We start from the raw sequence: 23183 nt of genomic DNA on the forward strand, positions 1-23183 counted from the left end.
TCTTTGTAAGGAAGTCACTATGCCCACAGTCAAAGGGGGGAAAGGCCAAGCTTCATTTCCTTGAGGAGGACTGGATCTGCACCAATTATTTGGAATTCTTCTAACATATCACTTCTCCCCCATTTATTTATTCATCCAATCATTTATTTATATCAGTATGTGTGTGTCAGTAGCTCAGTCGTGTCCAACTCTTTGCAACCCCATGAACTGTAGCCCACCAGGTTCCTCTGTTCATGGAATTCTCCAGGCAAGAACAGTGGAGTGAGTAGCCATTCCCTTCTCCAGGGGATCGTTCTGACCCAGAGATCGAACCTGGGTCTCCCACGCTACAGGCAGATTCTTTACCATCTGAGCCACCAGGAAGCCCTTTATATAAATATAGACACAAAGATACTTGTTTTATACTTTGAATGGTAACGCAGAAAAATGTAATTTATTTTGTTGTTCTTTAGTCATTAGGGGGTGGTTTGAGATTGGCTCTGTGTCCCTTTGACATGCTTTGGTACCCTTTTCTTTGCTTGTTTCTGAGCACTCCCTTACTCTCTGGCACTACAAGATGCTCCATTGTCATCCTGCATATTTGCCATCCCAGCCTAGAATCAGCCATTTCTGCAAAGGGCCTTGGCTCTTCACATTGAAGAATGACATTAGAAACCAAGATCCTGGGACTAGGTTTTATTTTATTTCATGTTAATTAATCTTAATTTCAATTTAAATAGTCACATGTGGCTAGGGCTTCCTTGATGGCTCAAGCAGTAAAGAATCTGCCTGCAATGCAGGAGACACAGGAGACATGAGTTTGATCCCTGGGTGGGGAAGATCCCCTGGAGGAGGAAATGGCAACTCACTCCAGTATTATTGCTTGGGAAATCCCATGGACAGAGGAGCCTGGCGGGCTACAGTCCACAGAGTCACACAGAGTCAGACACAACTGAGCATGTACATGCACACAATGTGGCTAGAAGCTACCGCACTGGCTGATGTAACTCTAAATCTTAATTATAATCATCACCATTATGGCAGAAAGTGAAGAGGAACTAAAAAGCCTCTTGATGAAGTGAAAGAGGAGAGTGAAAAAGTTGGCTTAAAGCTCAACACTCAGAAAACTAAGATCATGGCATCGGATCCCATCACTTCATAGATGGGGAAATAGATGGGCAAACAGTGGAAACAGTGTCAAACTTTATTTTGGGGGGTTCCAAAATCACTGCTGGTGATTGCAGCCATGAAACTAAAAGACGCTTACTCTTTGGAAGAAAAGTTATGATTAACCTAGACAGCATATTAAAAATCAGAGACATTACTTTGCCAACAAAGGTCCATCTAGTCAAGGCTATGGTTTTTCCAGTGGTCATGTATGGATGTGAGAGTTGGACTGTGAAGAGGGCTGAGCACCAAAGAATTGATGCTTTTGAACTGTGGTGTTGGCGAAGACTCTGGAGAGTCCCTTGGACTGCAAGGAGATCCAACCAGTCCATCCTAAAGGAGACCAGTCCTGGGTGTCCATTGGAAGGACTGATGCTGAGGCTGAAACTCCAATACTTTGACCATCTCATGCAAAGAGCTGACTCATTGGAAAACACCCTGATGCTGAGAGGAACTGGGGGCAGGAGGAGAAGGGGACGACAGAGGATGAGATGGCTGGATGGCATCACTGACTCAATGCACATGAGTTTGAGTGAACTCCGGGAGTTGGTGATGGACAGGTGCTGCAATTCACGGGGTTGCAGAGTCAGACACAACTGAGCGACTGAACTGAACTGAAACATCAAAATATTGGACTCTGGTAGTTGCCAGGGACTTAGGGGCAGGGGAAATGGGGAGGTGTTGCTCAAAGGGTACAAACTTTCAGTGATAAGATTAATAAGTTTGGGGATCTAATGTACAACATAAGATCACAGCTAATGATACTGCATCATATACTTAATTAAATGTTGCTAACATGTTCTCACCACAAAAAAGAAATAGTAACCATGTGACCAATGAAGGTGGTAGCTAAGACTACAGTGGTAATCATTTTGCAATTTTCAAATGTGTCAAATTAACACATTGTATACCTTACACTTACACAATGTTACGTGTCAATTATAGCTCAATAAAGCTGGGGAAAAATATTTGACTCTGTGGACCCATATGGATCTCATCTCTTTGGAAGTGTGGTAATTTGGTTATATGACAAAGCGTTCACTTACCCAATAATGAAGCAGGAAACAGCAGTCCCCAAGAAGGCATAGGCCAGAATAGACCCAAGATTTCTGAAAAAGTGTCTCTGAATAAAACAAAAAAGCAGGAACCACGTTGTGAATTTTGACAATGAACATTAGACAAGTCTCTAAAAAGTGAAATTTTACTTACTGCTTTCATCAAATCAAGTAACAACTGCAGTTACTCCTGAAAAATGCAATTAGCCTTAGAACATCATGATTTTAAGATGTTCTTTGTCCTACCAATCACTGAGCAAACAAGCAAGGCTTTAGTAAATTTCAGAAAAAACTACTCTGGCTGATTGTATTAAATCACTGTGTGTGTGTGTGTGTGTGTGTGTGTGTGTGCGTGTGTGTGTGTGTGTGTGTGTGTGTGAATAGACTGAACATTTTCACAGATTTAACCCAAACTATTTTATCCTAGTGATTCAACTAGTCACTTCCAGTTCTGGTGGTATTTAGAAGAACATTACAGATACAAGTTTGAAACTAATAAGCTATGAAAGTACAAAGGAGTTTTCAGCTTAACTCAGCATTGAGGGGTCTCCTGATATTCATGTGAATTAATCTCTGAAGCCTGGGAAAGAGGCACAATAGAGATAGATGTGGAGAAACAAGAAACAGCTAGTTTCATCTGAAATGGGCAAATTTATAAGGGTGTACACACACGCACATGCACAGATTTACTTCTCATAAATCATCAGGCTTGTGGATACTATGATGGGGAAAAACCCCATTTGTGGGACCCTGAGCCACGATCCTTATTTCTCAAGGCATAAAGCTGTTCTCACTGGACAATCAACTATGTAACCAAAAATGGGACAAGCAATATCTCCTAAACACTCTCATCAAACAGGAATCAGGAATATTTCATCTAAAAATTTTAAAAAGCAGGAGAGCCCCAGCATGTGAGCTGTGCACCACCAGGGAAAGAGAAGGCATAAGAAGAATTTGGCCCAGATCAAGGAGCCATCACGAAGTCTGACTAGACCAAGGGCTATGGGCATTCACTGGCCTGCATTTCAGACAGATGATCTAAGACCTTGGCTTCAGCCTTCCCCTCTCTGAGGCTGTAAAGAAGGCATCAAGGAATCCCTAGTGCCCATACACCATCTTCTCAGAAGAGAATCCTTCAAAGGCTTCCCACACTAAGTCACAAAAAGAAGGCACTGCCCGCACATATTATAGACATATTATGTTTGCCTCCTATATCAGTCACTGTCCTCAGTCTTTATCTTTTTAATGCTAATGCGTTTATATGCCACTGTTTTGGAAAACAGTTTGATTTAAAAAAAAAAAAACTCAAAAACTGTGAGCCCTTAAAAGTTCCATCAAGTGCTTAAACCAGAGAGGGAATACATCAAGGACAAGACATGAGACCAATGAAACCCATGCAGAGTACCCATGAGCAAAATTTTAATCCTAGATATGCTTTCCCTTGCCACTTGGCTTTCTTCTGGTAATCATTCCCATGGTTGGTTTAAATATGTTAAATACATCTGTATTCATGTTATTAGCCAAAGCAGAAAATTAGAAATGTAAATCCACTACCAAAAATGCATTCATGATATATTCTGACATCACCACACAATGTACACACAAATTACCTATCCCCAATCATATCAGCTGATGTGAACTGGAATTTTAATGCACTTTGAAAAGGTGTAACACGCCACTTATTTGTATATTATTACACTTAGTAGTACTTAACTACATACTTCATACTTTACAAAGTACTTTCACATATATTAGCTCATCCAGTTCTCACAACAATTCCATCATGAAAGTGTCCCTTGGACCATTTTATGAGAGACATCTAAGGCTCAAAAGTGGGATGTGAGTTGCCTGAAGTCACATGTCCACCACACTGAAGCACTAGAACTGGAAACCAGGTCTGCTGATCCCAGGGCATTGTACCACATCCTTTTAGGGAAGAAGAACAGGAGGTGTCTCATGGAATCCTATATCTTTCATCTTCTAATTTGGCCTTAACAGTTCACGGTCATGTGTGGGTCACAAAAAAATGACTGGTTTAGTCTCTCCCTTACTTTTCCCTTTCCATTATAGAATGGCAAAAAGAAACAAAAGGAGATGGCATGCCCTGGTAATGCCATTAAGAATATAAACCTAAAACAGACCAAGATTTTCAATGAAAATCTACCTTGGCATCCCAATTCCGAGTTGTACCATTCTAAGTCTTACGTTCCCACTCCTTGGGAAACCTTATCATCTTCCATTCCCCTGAAAAATTTTAACATGATGTGATGTGTGTGTGTGTTTTCTGGGGGAAATTCACAAAACATGAAAGCCTCTACAGGCAAATTCTTTCCCTGTTAATGCCCTGTAAGCAAAATGAGTGGTAACACAAAATCAAAGCTAAGGCCACAGTACTTTTTTCAGGTTAGAAAAAGAAAGGCCCGCATCTGAATGACAACTATATGTACATAGGTCAAGGGGTATGACTCTGTTTACATATCTGCAATCAACTGGTGAAACATTTATTACACATTTAAACTGAAAACATTTAATCAGAGATGGCAACTACCTAAGAACCAACTATTTACGTGTCTGATCAAAGAGGAAGAGACTAAACTAATAGCTAATAATAACCTTTCAGACTAGCATTTCAAAAACAACTTAAATTGGTAACTGGCAAAGCCTATTATTTGTTTTTTTTCTTCTGAGAAAATGAAGCTGACAAAGAAAAGGCTTTTTTTCAGCCATTACAGTGGCTTTAACAACCAATGATTTGGTTTCATTTTCAAGCAACTATGACCTTGATTATACATTAAGGTAAGTTATTTAAAATACCAAATTCTTCATCACCCATTTGATCTGAAGAGCAGTTCCCAAATTCTTCATTTAAATAAAGAATAACATCATTTATATCTGTAAGATCATCTATTTGTTACATGTCAACAGCTGACATACAGATTCTGGTTACTTTGGCAACCTCATAAATTACTCAGAAAATGTATACGTTTAAAAAGTTTTATTTTTTTATTTATGGCTCTGCAGGGTCTTTGTTGCTGTGAGGGCATTTCTCTATTTGTGGTGAGCAGAGGCTACTCTCTAGTTGCAGTACACGGGCTTCTCATGTGGTGGTTTCTCTTGTTGTGGAACATGGGCTCTAGCGTGTGGGGGCTTCAGGAGTTGAGGTACACAGCTCAGTATTTGTGGCTCCATGGCTCTAGAGCATGGGCTCAATAGTTGTGGTGCACAGGCTTAGTTGCTCTGCAGCAGTGGGATCTTCCTGGATCAAGGATCAAACCTGTGTGTCTTGCATCGGAAAGTAGATTCTTTACCACTTAGCTACCAAGGAAGCCCAAAGATACACTTTTTGTACAGAAAACTTAAATCTAGAGATAATATAACTCAGAGGAACAAGAACAATCCTAGTCCCTCCAGTCAGACAGACAGGTCATAACCTTGACTCAGTCCTGAACCACCTACATAACCTCACATGTCACTTGAGTTTGACATCCTCATCAGTATTAATCAAATGCAGGACATTCTCTACATGTCTGTGAGTATACATATGTGTGCTGGGCTGCTGTGCAGGAATACAGCCATCCATTGTGGAGAGGGAACTTAAGTTCTATCCCTTCTCCCTGAAGATGACGCAGTAAGGAAGGACCATGTGATCTCTAAAGGGAGAGATGGGCTTGACCCTGACTTGCAGCCTTGACCCTCTTATAAAAAGTGGGGGAGCACTATTGCTCCCATAGTCTCTATGCTATGAGCAACAGAGGCAGCCTTTGGCAGGCCCAGCAATTCCTAGGATCTTTCCATTTCAGCCTCCCCACCTGTGACTGTGACCAACCTGATGGCTAAAGGGCATGTGTCTTCAATTAATGAGGTTGGTAATCAGTTCTGTTCAGTTCAGTCGCTCAGTTGTGTCTGACTCTTTGTGACCCCATGAATTGCAGCACGCCAGGCCTCCCTGTCCATCACCAACTCCCGGAGTTTATTCAGACTTACGTCCATCGAGTCAGTGATAAGGAGCCCCATTACCAAGGGCTAATCTTTATCATTCAACATGCACTACCAGGAACTTTGGGTCATAAATTGATCATTCAGTTGCCAATTAGCTTCTTGTGTCTGTTTATAAATGAGTTGGAAACCTGGGGGAGAAAGGGTATGAGGTAATCTACCACCCTCATATTCTTACAGTTTCTATGATGATTAGAAATAATGTATGTAAAAACAGAAGTAAAGGATATATGCAAAGTTCCTTATATCAGATGCTCCATAAATAACTGTATTTGTGTGGGTTGGAAACAGTTTAAAAACATTTTGAAAATTGCAGAGTTGCTTTGACAGAAAAACTGGCCAAATGGAGAGGCACTTTCTTATAAAATCAGTTTAGGTTGTTTCCTCCTCTAGGTTCTGAAAGATTTTGTGTAGGATTGGTATTATTTCTTTTTTAAATGCTAAATAGAATTCACCAATGAAGCCATCTGAGCCTGTATAAAGGTTTTTAATTATGAAAGCAATTTATTTCATTAATATAGGACTATTCAAGTTTTCCATCTCTTCTTGGGTCAGTTTTGGTAATTTGTACCTTTCAAGAAATTTGTCCATTTGTCCATTTCACCTGGGTTGTCAAATTTACTTGTACAAAGTTGTTCATATTATACTCTTATTGTCCTCTTAAGCTGTAAAGGGTCTGTAGCAATGTCACCTCTTTCATTCTTGATATACGTAATTTGTTTCTTTCCTCTTTTTTTTTTAACCTTGATTGATCTATCTAGAGATTTATCAACTTGGAAGGCATTCTCTACTTCCTAAGGATGTTATTGAGCTTTATTGGCAGTCAACATCTCTCTTTTCTAGGCTCACTGAAAAGGTTTCCCTTAGTCCCCATTCAGAAAGACAGCTGAAACAAGGTCCTTGGCTGTTATTTGAAGTAGGCATTTTTGGAAACTAAATTTTCAAAGAATAGTCCCACAGTAGGGGAGGAAGGCAGCCACTAACACTATTTATAAAGGTATTTAGTATTTTAAACATTTAGAGGCTTAGACCCAATCTTGCTGCTGAGCACAATGACCCTCCCTCAAAAATGATAGATTTTTTTTTAAGTTTTTATTTTTGTTTTTTTCTAAATTTTGGCCACACCCTCTGGCACGTGGGACCCTAGTTCCCCAACCAGGGCTTGGACCCATGACCCCTTCATTGGAAGGCAAAGTCTTAACCACTGGACCACTGCAGAAGTCCCAGTAATGATTTTTTTAAATTTTTTATTTTGGAGTAATTATAAATTCACAGAAGTTGCAAAAATAGTGTAGAGAGATCCTGTGGTACCTTCACTGGTTATACCTCAAATAATTGTACTACAATATCAAAATCAGGAAACTGATATTGGTACAATATGTGTGCATAATTCTATGTCATTTTATCACATGTGTAGAGTCTTATAACCACCACTGCAATCAAGATGCAGAACTGTTCCACTTTCATGAATATTTCCCTCATGCTATCCCATTTATAGTCACAGTCACCCACTTCTTTTCCCCACCATCCCTAACCACTGGCAACCATTAATTTGTCCTCCATCCCTATAATTTTTTCATTTCTAGAAAGCTATATAAATGAAACCATACAGTATGTGACCTTTTGAGACTGGATTTTTGCACTTAGCATAATGCATTTGAGATCCATCCAGGCTGTTTTGTGTATCAGTGGTTTGTTTCATTTTATTACTGAGAAGTATCCCACAGTATGGATGTTTGTTTAACCATTTACCTATCATGGGACATTGTTTGTTTCCAGTTCTGGGCTATTACAAATAAAGTTGCTATGAATAATCATGTACAGTGTTTTGTGTAAATAAAAGTTTTCATTTCTCTTGGATAAATCCTCAGAATTAAGATCTCTGGGCCAAATGGTTATTTCAACTTTAGTTTTATAAGAAACTGCAAACGTGTTTTTCCAGAGAGACTATACCATTTTACATTCCCGACAGCAATGGATGAGAGTTCTGGACTTTAAAACAGAAATGAGTCACTGATGATGATGAATCAGCTGCTATCTCTGAGTATGTACAGAACATAGTAATAAGCAATCCAGGAGAAGGAAAAAGACTAGAAAATTGTGCAGGTAACTTAACACAGATATTCCCATGCTTTAAAAAATACCGTAAAAAAATCCCTTACCTTCTTTAAACTGTACCCAGCATGGAAAATAATTGGAGGCAGCAGAATGTTGAAAAAGACCTCTGGATCAAATGTTACCTAAAAGTTAAAAAAAAAAAAGTAATTTTTATTTAATACTAATTGGTGCTATATTATTTCCTTAATATTTTAAGCCACTGACTAAAGTTTGAATATTTTCAAAAATGACATAAATGTGAAAAATCACACAGGAGAGAAGCCACAGCTCCCATGAACACTGGTCTGTTCTTCTCCATACAGCACTTCTGCACTCTTGATGGGCTGTTGAATATGTATTAAGACACAACAATTCAGTGCAAATTTGAGAACCAACAGAAAGCTTCTGGTCAATATTCTTAAACAACAAATGAAGACATCTTGATTTTTATTAAACTGTTATAAAAGTTCAACTATAATAAAAGGTGCAGGCATGATTCTTTACTAATTTTCTGCATCCTACCACCTAATGATTTATAGATATAATTGTAATGAATTTAAGTCTCTTTTGACTGACAGCCATTCGTGATATGTGATGTGGCCTAGACCAAAGTCTCCAGTAGTGTTAATGGCTTCCTGAACATCAACAGAAATTTATCAACTCTTTCAGTTCAGTTGCTCAGTCGTGGTCGACTCTGCAGCCCCAGGGACTGCAGCACGCCAGGCCTCCCCTGTCCATCACCAACTTCCGGAGCCTACTTAAACTCATGTCCATCAAGTCAATGATGCCATCCAACCAACTCATCCTCTGTCTTCCCCTTCTCCTCCCACCTTCAATCTTTCCCAGCATCAGGGTCTTTTCCAATGAGTCAGTTCTTCACATCAGGTGGCCAAAGTATTGGAGTTTCAGCTTTAGCATCAGTCCTTCCAATGAATATTCAGGACTGATTTCCCTTAGGATTGACTGGTTGGATCGCCTTGCAGTCCAAGGGACTCTTAAGAGTCTTCTCCAGCACCACAGTTCAAAAGCATCAATTCTTTGCCTCTCGGCCTTCTTTATAGTCCAACCCTCACATCCATACATGACTACTGGAAAAACCATAGCCTTGACCAGAAGGACCTTTGTTGGCAAAGTAATATCTCTGCTTTTTAATATGCTGTCTAGGTTGGTCATAGCTTTTCTTCCTAAGAATAGTTCAGTTCAGTTCAGTAGTAAGTGTCTTTTAATTTCATGGCTGCAGTCACTATCTGCAATGATTCTGGACCCCCCCCCCCAAATAAAGTCTGTCACTGTTTCCATTGTTTCCCTTTCTATTTGCCATGAAATGATAGGACTGGATGCCATAATCTTAGGGTTCTGAATGTTTAAGCCAGCTTTTTCACTCTCCTCTTTCCCTTTCATCAAGAGGTTTTTTAGTTCCTCTTCCCTTTCTGCCATAAGTGTGGTGTCATCTGCATATCTGAGGTTATTGATATTTCTCCTAGCCATCTTGATTCCAGCTTGTGCTTCATCCAGCCCAGCTTTTCTCATGATGTACTCTGCATAGAAGTTAAATAAGCAGGATGACAATATAATGTCTTGACGTACTCATTTCCTAATTTGGAATCAATCTGTTGTTCCATGTCCAGTTCTAACTGTTGCTTCTTGACCTGCACACAGATTTCTCAGGAGGCAGGTCAGGTGGTCTGGTATTTCCATCTCTTTAAGAATTTTCCAGAGTTTGTTGTGATCCACATAGTCAAAGGCTTTGGCATAATCAATAAAGCAGAACTAGATGTTTTTCTGGAACTCTCTTGCTTTTTCAATGATCCAACGGATGTTGGCAATTTGATATCTGGTTCCTCTGCCTTTTCTAAATCCATCTTGAACATCTGGAAGTTCAAAGTTCATGTACTAAGGAGACTAAAATTACCTGTAGGTAATCAGGGAAACTGGGCTTCCCTAGTAGCTCAGCTAGTAAGGAATCCATCTGCAATGCAGGAGACCCCAGTTCAATCCCTGGGTTGGGAAGATCCCCTGGAGAAGGGCATGGCAACCCACTCTAGTATTCTTGTCTGGAGAATCTGCATGGACAGAGGAGCCCGGCAGGCTATAGTCCATGCAGTTGTGAAGAGTCAGACACAACTGAGCAACTAAGCACAGCACAATCAGGGAAATCACTGTGAAACTATTAACAAAGTCTTATGACATCCAGAAAAGAATTAAACATTCTATAAAGCCTCCTAACCCTTTTAAAGAATTTGCTCGTGTTTCTAGATTAACTGGCTCTTATTTCAATTAATTATTTTAAATCTTCATTCTAATTATTAAATGTTTAATAATTAAAGATTTAATAATTCTAATTATTAAATTAGCATTTCGCTTTAGAAACTGAAACTGTTGATTAGCCTAATTCACAGTATGTTTTAATTCAAATTATGTTTTATTCTATCTTCTTGCTAAAGATAAAAGTAGTCTGAAAAGCAGAGAATATCAGAATGAGAAGGGGCCTTGGACAATATCTATCTAATATGAGGACACTGGGGCCAAAGAGTTTGTGACTTGCTGAAGTCTCCAAACCCAGAAATGTATGAATCAGCACAAGAGTTCCCTGACACCCACTCCAAAACTCTGCATTAACCAAGCTGCCTCAACAGGCCTCTTCTCCCTTCAACTGACAACAATAATCTTAGCTGTGTTTGTTCTCCCACCTTTGCTTTATGTGGGAAAAGTTTAAAAAGGAGGGATCTGAATATATGTTTTTCTAAAGATAACAGAGTAAAGGTCAACTTCATCTTCTATTATGAAACTCAAAGATGGAAATGGGCTGGGGTCCTTCCCCTTTCCCCCATATCCTCTCTAGTATGAAGGACTTGGGTGGCCATTTCAAAACAGCCATTAGTGTGGTATTTACACTGGGTATCTTTCTCAGTTGCATTTAATTTCACAAATGTTCATGGAAATCCTACACATTCTTATGAAGGGTTAAAAGCAAAGAGCTCACTAGAATTGCCATTAGGGACAGAGAGATGATGGGCATGTTTAATGTTCCAGGATGAAAATAATTTTCTTTAAGGACTATGGCAGATCCAGAGAACAATAATTTTCGGAATACAGGCTATACTCTATGACTGCAATCACTAATTGCAGTCAATAAATTGGGAAACGTAAATTGTAGAATACAGTAGAAAGAATGATGAAGAACTAAGAATAACTTCTGAACACTGAATATACAAGCTAAAAGAAAAATGTGAAACCAATCTTATTTTAAGAAAGAAACAATCTCATCCCTAAACCATAACAAGGATAAGAAACATAGTCAAGAAGAGATGGGAGTTGGAGAGAGGAGCTGAGTGGGGATGTACAAGCACAGTGCACCACTGGTAAATTAAGTAAGTAAGTAAGTAAGTAAGTAAGTAAAGTCGCTCAGTCGTGTCCGACTCTTTGCAACCCCATGGACTGTAGCCTACCAGACTCCGAGGAGCCTCTCAGTCCATGGAATTTTCTAGGCAAGAGTACTGAAGTGGGTGATCTTCCTAACCCAGGGATCGAACCCAGGTCTCCCACGCTGCAGGCAGACGCTTTACCGACTGAGCCACCAGGGAAACCACTGGTGGCCCACATCAATCTGACAAAGCTAAAAGGCTAAAGTTCAAATCTGGTTCCTTCTCTTCATCACAGTCCAAAAGCTTCCTAGCCAAACTGAGAGCCAGGAATGTTATTGATGTTCTAGGAATTTGAAAATATTTCTCTTCACAAGGTCAAGACAGAATTGGAAAATCAAATACCACATTAGTTGTTTTTAATTAAGTAAAGCAGTAAGAGTTTTGCATTAAAAAACAAAGATCATGTCAGGACCACAACAGCTCACCTTCCTCAGCATGTCGTTCTGCTCTACACTGTTGACCTTGCCAGGGCTGATTTCTCCTTTCAGGGTGTATTCAAAGAACTTCCCACTGACATTCACTAATAAGGTGCTGAAGGCCCTGTCTTCCTGAGTGCAGCTGAGTGACTTGTCATGACCACTGGTGGCAGTGGTGCCATACCTCAGGATCACCCCGACGATGAGTCCTGAAACACAGTGGAAGAAAACATCAGGCCTGTGGAAGGACAGAGAGATTATTTTTTGGAGGCCAAGGAGAGGGTACGTATTTTAGGAACAACTCTACAGTCCTTCAGAAGGATTAGGCATCCATCTATTCTGGTTTGGGTCCCTCAGCCACCAGGAGGACAAGGTAGGCCAGTACCTTTCAGGGTTATGATGCACTCTTAGTATTTGGAACCACTAATAGTGTCTCACATCCCAGGATTTTGTGGGAGGAAGATGGGTGATAAAAGGCAAAGTTGTTTTCTGCCCAGCAGAACCACTGAGCTCTTTGATTTCTACCAGCAGCATCCCTCAGGCCATCCACCAGCAAGGACAAGGCCTCGAGAATTTCTAGTTGCTACAAAAGCAACTTATTTTGCCACACACCAGAGGAAGGGAAGAAAAGAAAGGCTTTTGCTTAGGTCATTTCAAGTACTGGATATCATGGAGAAAATAATTATATCCCTTAGGGAGCCAAACACCACAGTGTAAATTTTCACAGTCATGATTCAGGAACTGGAGAGCTGGCTTCTTGGGGCTGCAGCATTGACACAGCTAGCATAATTAGCTGCAAGTCTTTCCATCACATTCTGTTCTTAGTAGGGTTTTCCCTTTAGGAGGAAAAAAACAGCAAAACTGTGTGTAAGCATTTAATCCCATGAGTTATAAAGAAATGTTGCTCCCCTGGTCCTAGATATGAGTCACATATGCCCAAGTAAAAGTGAGTGAAATGTGAAAAAAAAACACACAAATAACCACAAGACACTTTCTATAATTCTCTCTTAGGAGGAAAATTTCAGATTTCTCTTTAAGTTCAGTTCTTTGTTAGAAATATTAAGAGAGAGAACGGTACAATGCTCCTCCCACCTCATTTTGCCATTAAAGGAGAAAGTTATATGAGAAAAAGAAAGAACAATGTTTACTATATCCCATGTATAATGTGCTTCCCTAGTGGTAAAGAGTGCTTCAGATGGTAAAGAGTCTGCCTGTAGTGTGCAAGACCCGGGTTTGATCCCTGGGTCAGGAAGATCCCCCAGAGAAGGAAATGGCAACCCACTTCAGTATTCTTGCCTGGAAAATCCCATGGACAGAGGAGCCCAGTGGACTACACTTCATGGGATCACAAAGAGTCAGAAACAGCTGAGCAACTTCACTTCACTTCACTTCATGTATAATGTTCTACAATGTCTCTTATCACCAAGATATATAAGAACTCACAAGACATTGTTGAAGAATAATATATAAAATCCAGAAAGATATAGTTCTTTAAGTCACACTCTGTGCTCTGTGTCTATTGTTTTATTATTGCTGTTGTTATTATTACTATTAAAGACTTGTTCTAACATACTTGAACTTCGTGAAAAAATAAAGTCGTAAATTTTTACTCTAAATTTAAAATGAGGTTCTTAAAAATCTCAGCTTGAGACCTTGGTCTCTACCATCCAGAAGGTACACACATGGTATACATTTGGCAGCCAAAAAGACTGGAATCCTGGGCAATCTTTTTGTCTGGCTTGGCTGTGCCAACTCTCAGGAAAATCTGTCATAAGAGCTGTCCATAAGGGGCCTTTGTCATCTTCACTTTCATTGTGTCCACCTGTACAACCAAGGTCCTTTACTTTCTTAAACTATTTTGGGGAGTAAACCTTCTAGATTTTGTGAAGGTTGCATCCTATGTACTCTCTTGTGCAAGAGGCTCTTGCATGTTTTTGGTGTGAGTCACACTATTAAGGTATATCTCATCAATGGCCAGAGGATGGATTCTTTAAACTGGTGAAACTTCTAAATTGGCCAATTTCTAGCTCTCATTATAAACAGCTATTTTATTGGTACCTATGAAAAACAAATTAGATCATGGATAAAAAACATTAGATTGTTAATTAGGCTGATTTATAGATTTCTTTATAACAAGGTGAAAATTTTAAAGGGACTCATCCCAAAAGGATAAAAATCTTTAGATGGTTATCAAGAAATAAGATTAAAAAATAGATATTAATGGGATCAAAACAAAATATTTTGATACAACACTACTGTGGAGCTCTATCTTGAGGTCACAGGACAAAAATCTCTAGAATTGACCAACCCCCATAGCAACTGTTGCCATGAGCCCTCCTGACCTAAATTTAAATTAGCCTGTTCCCTGACTTCATATTGGATAAAGTATTCACCATATAGCTTTCTGACCAATCACCTAATGCCACCCTTCTAGCAGGAATTTTCTTCATCTTGAGGCTATAAAATTGACCACTAGCCTGTGAAATGGGTCAGCTCTCCCTGGTCTGTCAGGAAATCAGCTGCTATGTTTGCAGCACCCTTTACTATCTTCATTCTTTGTTCTCAATAAACTCACTCTCTTCTGAAATACTTTGTGTCTGGAAATTCTTTTCTAAGCCACACACAGACCACAACAACTATCTAAGGTTGGATGGGCCAGAAGGACCCCCACTACTGGTTCCCAACATTAAAGGGTCCCAATCAGTTCAGTTCAGTCACTCAAGTCATGTCTGACTCTTTGTGACCCCATGGACTGCAGCACACCAGGCTTCCCTGTCCATCACCAACTCCCAGAGCTTTCTCAAACTCATGTCCATCGAGTCAGTGATGCCATCCAACCATCTCATCCTCTGTCGTCCCCTTCTCCTCCTGCCTTCAATCTTTCCCAGCATCAGGGTCATTTCCAATGAGTCAGTGCTTCGCATCAGGTGACCAAAGTATTGGAGATTCAGCATTAGTCTTTCCAATACACACACACACACACACACACACACACACACACACACACACACACACATGTATGTGCTTTTAAGCCAACTGTAAGTCAATTTTTACCCAATGTGTAACCAGGCCTCTGACAAAATTAATGATGGCTACACGTCTTGACATGGTCAATCATACATTTAACTCTATATAGAATTAATTGTAATAGTGCAACTCTAGATGTGGGAATAAGCAACAAAGAAAATACTTCCTGGATCATAATAGACTAGCAAAACAGAAGATCCAGAGAATTTAAGGTTATCAACAGGGCTTAATCCAAAACTTAGCACACTGAACAGCCTATCAACATAATTCTCATCTGATCTAGGAATTAGCCTTCTTAGCACCATGGGACAAATTAATTGGTCAAGAAATGCCTCCTAAAACTTGATCTAATTTACATCCAACAGGAGGTGCTGTGAACAACAACAAAATAAATGTTGCCTGCAATTCTAGTAAACAAAGAATATTTCAGACCAAAGAAATCACCACCACCACCCCTCAAGGTGCACCCTGGGGAGAAGTTAAATGGAGAAAAATAGGCTGTGTGTCTCGATAGTTAAGATGCATATCAAAGGAATAATTTCAATGAGCCCAGATTCTTACATCTTCCCATACATAGATAAGAATTAAATTCATTAACTTGAGAGGTCTGGGTTTTGAGATTAGCAGTAATTTTTTGATGTTATTCCTGGGCTGTATAGTTGTCAGCAAGGTTCCTGAATAAAACACATTTTTCTTCAGTCAACAAAGTCTTCATCAGGAAACCAAAATAAGTCATTTATAAAAGGCTGTCCTCCCAAATCAATAGCTGCTTCACATAACTCACTGTGTTTACTTGTTATTAGCAAAGCTAACTATAAAGCTAAACCATAATAGGACAGGGCCTTCACAATGACTACTCTAACAAAAGAGGAGGTGTAATATTGTGATTTATAATAAGAAATATATATTTGGTCTTCCTCCCAGTTTCCTGGCACACAGCTCCTAAAACCCCTGGAACCCCTAAGGCTCTAAGTGTCTCTTTGTATGCTAATGAGATGACTGATACCTGGGGGCTCCAAGATTAGCCTCTGAATGGGGGATGCTTGCCCAGGGAATCAACCAGGTGATTAGAGAGTTGGAACTTTTAAAGCCACCCAACCCCTGAGCTCCAGGCAGGGAAGAGGTGCTAGAGGTTAAATTGATCATTAATGACCAATGATTTAGTTAACTATACCAATGTAATGAAACCTCTATCAAAATCCCCATAGCACACAGGTTCAGAGAGCTTCTGGACTGGTGAACACATGAGGGCAGAGAAGGGCAGCTGATGGAAACTCCGTGCCCATTCCTACATTACATGTCTCATCCACCTCTCCCGTATGGCTGTTTCCTAATTATATCCTTTTCTAATAAATCAGTAATATAGTAAGTAAACAGGCTTCCTGAGTTCTTTGATCTATTCTAGCAAATGATCAAAGCCAAGGAGGGGAACATGGGAACCTCTGACTTACAGTCAGTTGGTCAGAAGTTGGATTTATGACTAACCTCTGAAGTGAGAGGGGCAGAGGTTTTGTGAGGCCTGTGGGATCTGATGCTACGTCCAGGTAGATAGTGTCAGAATTGAGTTAAACTGTGGGATGCTCAGTCCGTATTCACTTGAGAGCTGGAGAATTGCTTGGCATGAGAAAACTCCCATACATGTGGTCACAGAAGTGTCTAGTGAGAGTATTAAGAACAGAAGGGATACAGGAGATTTTTCTTTATAGGAGGTTCATATTTGCAGACAAATTCCTCTACTACAGGAAATGTCCTTGAAGTCTCTCTCAGTAATCATCACCATCATACTTAGAAGCGTTATTAGATGATGAATACTGTTTTTACATACTTATAAAATCTTACCCTCCCTACCTGGGCCCAAGATGCCTATGTTAAACATGTGATGGTGACAATAAAGATGATGATGCTGCCCCCTTGTGTTAAAACATGACAACAACAGTCTGCTAATTCAAGACAGAGTTTGAGTAACTCCTTAAAACATCTACATTCATATTTATTACCATTGTACTCCATGGCACTAAAGGACAGTCACTGCTACATTAAGTTCACCTGTGACATCTTCCACTTCAAGAAAGAATAAGATATTAGGAGTATTAGGAGTGTAGAGGGATAGCTTAGAAAGAATATAATAAAGACTTAGAAAAAACATGAATGGCATATTTCCATCTTCTAGGCATGGAAGACATCCCCTGACAGGGAACTATAGAGAGATCATAACTACAAGGAATTAGGATTTGACACTAGATATTTTTCAAAGCTTAGAAAGTTCAATATCACCCCCAAAAATGACGGAAAGCAATGGAAGCATTAATGACTTTACTGGATCAACATCATAATGTTCAAGATTACAAAGAGCAATAATCTATGTGTGTGGGCCAGAAAAGCACATGTCAGCTGATGAAAACAGACTCACTGATTTCACAGGTATATGGCTAATGCTAGGAAAAAATTTAGTTCTGAACTTTAATAGAAAGCAAATATAGATGAAATTCATTTGACATCTGATGTGGTTTAAAGCAGCCTGATGAACTCCAAAGGTGCAAAAATTCAAAACTTTTTCAGTAGAAAAAAATTAAAGACTATTTCAAAGTTTTGAGTATGAAAAAAATTCCTGTATTTATTAATTGTGCTGATGGTGTACAACTGCCAGATTTTCTAATGTTTAAAAGAAACACCTAACCAAAAAAAGAACCCTATATACAGTTTATGAATGTTCCCATTGGTGGTATGAGGAAGGAAGTTAATTATGGACAAAGTATGGTTGAAAAATTCTATAAGGCCATAAAAGAAACTAGCCTCCATTCTGTGACTGAGTTTGTCAGGAAGACAGTTGAACAAATCGACACTGGGCTGTACAACTATCCACCTGCTGCGATATTTAAGTGTCTCCATCAATAAGCCTTTGTTAAGAAATTGGGAACAGGTGCATGGATGCCCTGTTCTCTAATGAGACTCCACCTCCCCTTATATGAGCTACTAGGAGCAGACGATCATCAGTAGGGTTTGGCCACCACTATGGGGATTTTTACAGCACTGTAGAAGTTGTTCTGAGTTCTAAGGTTTCATCTGAAATTCTGAGAAAACAAAATGTCCCATTCCACATTCCATTACACAGCGTCTGAAGAGAGTGATAACTATTTCTAATTGAGCAAATTAAGAGAATGCAATGGATCCCAGCAGTGACAATGATTTTTCAGATTTGGGAGTCATTCAAGTGACTCTGGTTTTGAGAATGTACGTTACAGCCTTTTCAATATCCTTTTTTACTTGTTTTACACAGCTGTGTTATTCACTGATATATTCATTTCAAGGAGAATTCATTTAAAATATTTTGTTGCTAGTTTTGAACATGTAGTGAAATAACTTTTTAAAGACAATTTTATTGATGTACAATTTAAATAATATAACATTCCCCATTTTAAGTGTGCAATTCAATGATTTTATTAAATTCACAGAGCTGTACAATTATCACAATCTAATTTGGAACATTTCCTTTTGCAGTCACTCTGTTTCCCCCTCCCACCCCCATGCAACTACTGATCTATCTTCTGTCTCTATAGATTTGACTTTTCTGGGCATTTCATAGAAAAGAAATCATACAGTATGTAGTCTTTTGTATCTGGCTTCTTTCTCTCAGCATAATCTTATCAGGGCTCACTCACGTGGAAGGAAGATATTAGTACTTCATTACTTTTTTATTGTTGAATAGTATTCCACTGTGTGGATATAACATATCTTGTTTATCTATTCACCAGTTGATGAGCATTTGTATTGGTTCCATTTTTCTGCTATTATGAGTAATGCTGCTATGAACTTTTGCATACAAGTCTGGATAGACATATGTTTCCATTTCTCTATTGCAGACACCTAGGAGTGGAACCACGATGACATATGGTGAACCTATACTTATTACTTTAAGAAACTGTTGAAGAGTTTTCATTTGGGAAACTGTATACCATTTTATACAATTCATATCCCCACCAGCAAGGTATCAGAGTTGTAGTTTATTGACATGCTCTAAATTCTTTCTTATTGTCTTTTGATTGTATCTATTTTAGAGAGTATTAAGTGGTATCTGACTGTGGTTTTAATTTGGATTTCTCTAATGCCTAATGATGTCAAGCATATTTTTATGTGCTTATGGGTCATTTGTATATCTTCTTTCGTGAAACGTCTATTAATTCAAATCTTTTGCCATGTTTAAATTAGATTGTCTTATTGAATTGTAACAGATTTTGGTGTATTCTGATACAAGTTCTTATTGAATATATGATTTGAAAATATTTTCTTCCAGTCTGTGACTTGTTTTTTCTTTTCTTTTTTTAAACTCTCTTGATGCTGTCTTAAAATGTTTCTTACTTTTTAAATTGTCTTAACAATAACATGGATTTTGTTCCCTTTGGGTGTACACTTCTATGAATCTTTAAATTTTATTTTTTATTGAGGTAACATTGGTTTATAACATTATATAAATTTCATGGGTACAACACTATATCTGTACTTCTGTATACAATACAGCATAGGTTCATGTAAGCACTACCACAATCAGGATACCAAACAGTTCTATCACTCCCAGAAAAAATCCCTTGTACTATATCCCTTGACAGTTACACCTTCACCCTACCTATAACAGCAAGAGTCACTGATTTGTTTCCCATTACTAGAGTTTTGTTGTTTCAAGATTGAGTTCAATTCAGTCGCTCAGTCATGTCCGACTCTCTGCAACCTCGTGGACTGTAGCACCCCAGGTTTCCCTGTCCATCACCAACTCCCAGAGCTTACTCAAACTCATGTCCATTGAGTCGGTGATGCCATCCAACCATCTCATCCTCTGTTGTCCCCTTCTCCTGCCTTCAATCTTTCACAGCATCAGGGTCTTTTCCAATGAGTCAGCTCTTCACATCAGGCGGCCAAAGTATTAGAGTTTCAGCTTCAGCATCAGTCCTTCCAATGAATATTCAGGACTGATTTCCTTGAGGATTGACTGGTTGGATCTCCTTGCAGTCCAAGGGACTCTCAAGAGTCTTCTCCAGCACCACGGTTCAAAAACATCAATTCTTTGGCGCTCAGCTTTCTTTATAGTTCAACTCTCACATCCATACACGACTACTGGAAAAACCATAGCTTTGACTAGATGGACTTTTGTTGGCAAAGTAACGTCTCTGCTTTTTAATATGCTGTCCAGGTTGGTCATGGCTTTTCTTCCTAAGAGCAAGTGTCTTTTAATTTCATGGCTGCAGTCACCATCTGCAGTGATTTTGGAGCCCCCCAAAATAAATTCTCTCACTGTTTCCATTATTTCCCCATCTGTTTGCTGTGAAGTGATGGGACCGGATGGGACATGATTTTAGTGTTCTGAATGTTGAGTTTTAAGCCAACTTTTTCACTCTCCTCTTTTACTTTCATCAAGGGGCTCTTTAGTTCTTCTTTACTTTCTGCCGTAAGGGTGGTGTCATCTCCATATCTGAGGTTATTGATATTTCTCCCAGCAACCTTCATTCCAACTTGTGCTTCATCCAGCCCAGTGTTTCTCATGATGTACTCTGCATATAAGCTAAATAAGCAGGGTGACAATATACAGCCTTGACATACTCCTTTCCTGATTTGGAACCAGTCTGTTGTTCCATGTCCAGTTCTAACTGTTGCTTCTTGACCTGCATACATATTTCTCAGGAGGCAGGTCAGGTAGTCTGGTATTCCCGTCTCTCTAAGAATTTTCCATAGTTTGTTGTGATCCACAAAGGCTTTGTCGTAGTCAATAAAGCAGAAATAGATGTTTTTCTGGAACTCTTGTGCTTTTTTGATGATCAAACCAATGTTGGCAATTTGATATCCGGTTCCTCTGCCTTTTCTAAATCCACCTGGAACATCTGGAAGTCCATGGTTCACGTGCTGTTGAAGCTTAGCTTGGAGAATTTTGAGCATTACTTTGCTAGCATGTGAGATGAGTACAATTGTGTGGTAGTTTGAACATTATTTGGCATTGCCTTTCTTTGGGATTGGTATAAAAGCTGATTTTTTCCAGTCCTGTGGCCACTGCTGAGTTTTCCAAATTTGCTGGCATATTGAGTGCAGCACTTTCACAGCATCATCTTTTAGGATTTGAAATAGCTCAACTGGTATTCCATCACCTCCACTAACTTTGTTCATAGTGATGCTTTTTGTAGTGATGTTTTTCAAGGTTAAATAGAGTCAAAGTATGTGACCTTTTGAGACTAGCTTCTCTTGCTCAGCCAAATACCTAACTTCATTCCTTTTTACTGTTGAGTAGTATTCCATTGTGTAAATACACTACAGTTTATCCACTAACCTGCTGAGGGACATTTGCTTTGTTTATAGCTTTTGGCTATCACAAATAAGGCCGCTATGAACACTCGAGAACACGGTTTTATATTAACATGTTTTCACTTCTCTAGGGCAAATACACAGAGTAGGATTGCTCAGTTATTGGGCAAGCATATGTTTAACTTTATAAGAGTTGGCCAAATCATTTCCCAGAGTTTCTATACCATATTCACAACAATCCACCCACCCTCCAAGCAAGGTATGAGAGTTCTAGTTGCTCTGAATCTGAAAACTCTTGACAATACAACAGAAAATCTGCAAATAGCCAATCAGCCAGCCTGGGAGTAATGCTACTCTGACAGAGGTAGATTTTAACTAAAAAATAAAGTGAGTTTGTAGTCCTGCAAGACAAATATTCTGTCTTGCTTTCCTTAGTATATGTGACACTAATATAATGAAGATCAGGCCCATCAGCTAAGAGTTCAACCTCCAATTCAATGCCCCTCTTTTTCAGTAGCTGAAATTCCAAAGATTTGATTAAGACCAACATGGGACAGATTTATGTAGTTCAAAATATAACATCAATTCTAGTTTCCCCAAATGGGTAATGTTACAGTTAAGAACAAGAGGAAGAAAATGACTTTAGGTTTTAGATGTCTACTTGGGAAAACAAGACATGGAAAAATCACTATATTGTCCCATGACGTTCTTAGGACACCAGGAACATCTTTCCATCACGTCTGTGCTTCACAGCATTTCTCTGTGGGTGACCAGATACCACATACCTTCTGACAATATTTACAAACTGGAGATGCCCACTCTAATATATAATGGAAGAGTGGGAGAGTCTTTCATTTGAAAACTAGGAACCAAGGAGGCAGACTTGGACTCAATGACTGAACTTTTAACTAGAGGAGTCCAGTATGGTACCCAAGTGTAAATAGATTACAATTTGCCTTATTCTATATGGGGCCTCTGCTAGCTCAACACCTCTAAGGCCTGGAGGGATTATTTCTGCCTAATCCAGGGCTATAGTCTCAGGAAGCCATTTTGTCACACCTAAACCACACTCTCCAAGCTCTACCCATCTGGCTCCTTTATCTCCCAAATGGTTCTAATTTTGATAGCAGAGAGAGTATCACTAATTTAACCCCTCAAATCCCAAGCAATATGGATGACCACTTAAAGTCTTAACCATATTTTCTTTAAAAAAATAAAATTCACAGATGCTTGAAAAAATAATGGGAGGCTAGTAGATTCCTGGATTAGGTCTAAGGACTTTAGGTCAGGTATATGAATATTTATTTGATTCTATCTCATACTCTGACATTTCTTGAAATCAAGGACAGTCGCCCGTGGCTGAGTCATTCACTCAACACATTTTACTTGCTGTTTTGTGCATTCCCCAATTTAATTAAAACACACTAATCAAATTCACGTCAACTGCCAAAGGACTACCAATGTTACCACAGCCTGACCCATTCGCAACTCTTTAAAGGTCTGGGACGACTTTCAACTAAACATCAGCTACCTTTTGAAATAAATTAATCAATCCTTCCCCTGAGCCTCTGCCTGGAACTCTGTTCCCACTCTCTGCTCCCTACCATCTTCACTGGATTAACTCCTACTCACCCTTCAAGTCACAATGTAGATATCATTTCTTCCAGGCAGAGAAGCCCATCCTGATACCTCAGGACTGGGATGTATTCTTCACAATCAGGGTTGCCCTCACAGACTTC

General features: G+C 39.2%; 2 protein-coding genes across 2 annotated transcripts in view; one reads left to right on the top strand and one right to left on the bottom strand.

Moving 5' to 3' along the window:
- The window catches only part of CHST7 (carbohydrate sulfotransferase 7), a 520876-nt gene that overhangs the window by 98400 nt on the left and 399293 nt on the right, over positions 1 to 23183 (top strand). The gene's annotated exons all lie outside the window — the stretch shown is intronic.
- The window catches only part of SLC9A7 (solute carrier family 9 member A7), a 167505-nt gene that overhangs the window by 64765 nt on the left and 79557 nt on the right, over positions 1 to 23183 (bottom strand). Inside the window, exons 2-4 of the mRNA XM_052663795.1 lie at positions 12145 to 12344; positions 8360 to 8437; positions 2193 to 2269 (exon numbers count right to left, since the gene is read on the bottom strand). Coding sequence (XP_052519755.1) covers positions 2193 to 2269; positions 8360 to 8437; positions 12145 to 12344 — 355 coding nt within the window. The remainder of the gene's footprint in view (positions 1 to 2192; positions 2270 to 8359; positions 8438 to 12144; positions 12345 to 23183) is intronic.

Source organism: Budorcas taxicolor, chromosome X (assembly GCF_023091745.1).
Source record: "Budorcas taxicolor isolate Tak-1 chromosome X, Takin1.1, whole genome shotgun sequence".
Classification (NCBI taxonomy): Eukaryota; Metazoa; Chordata; class Mammalia; order Artiodactyla; family Bovidae; genus Budorcas; species Budorcas taxicolor.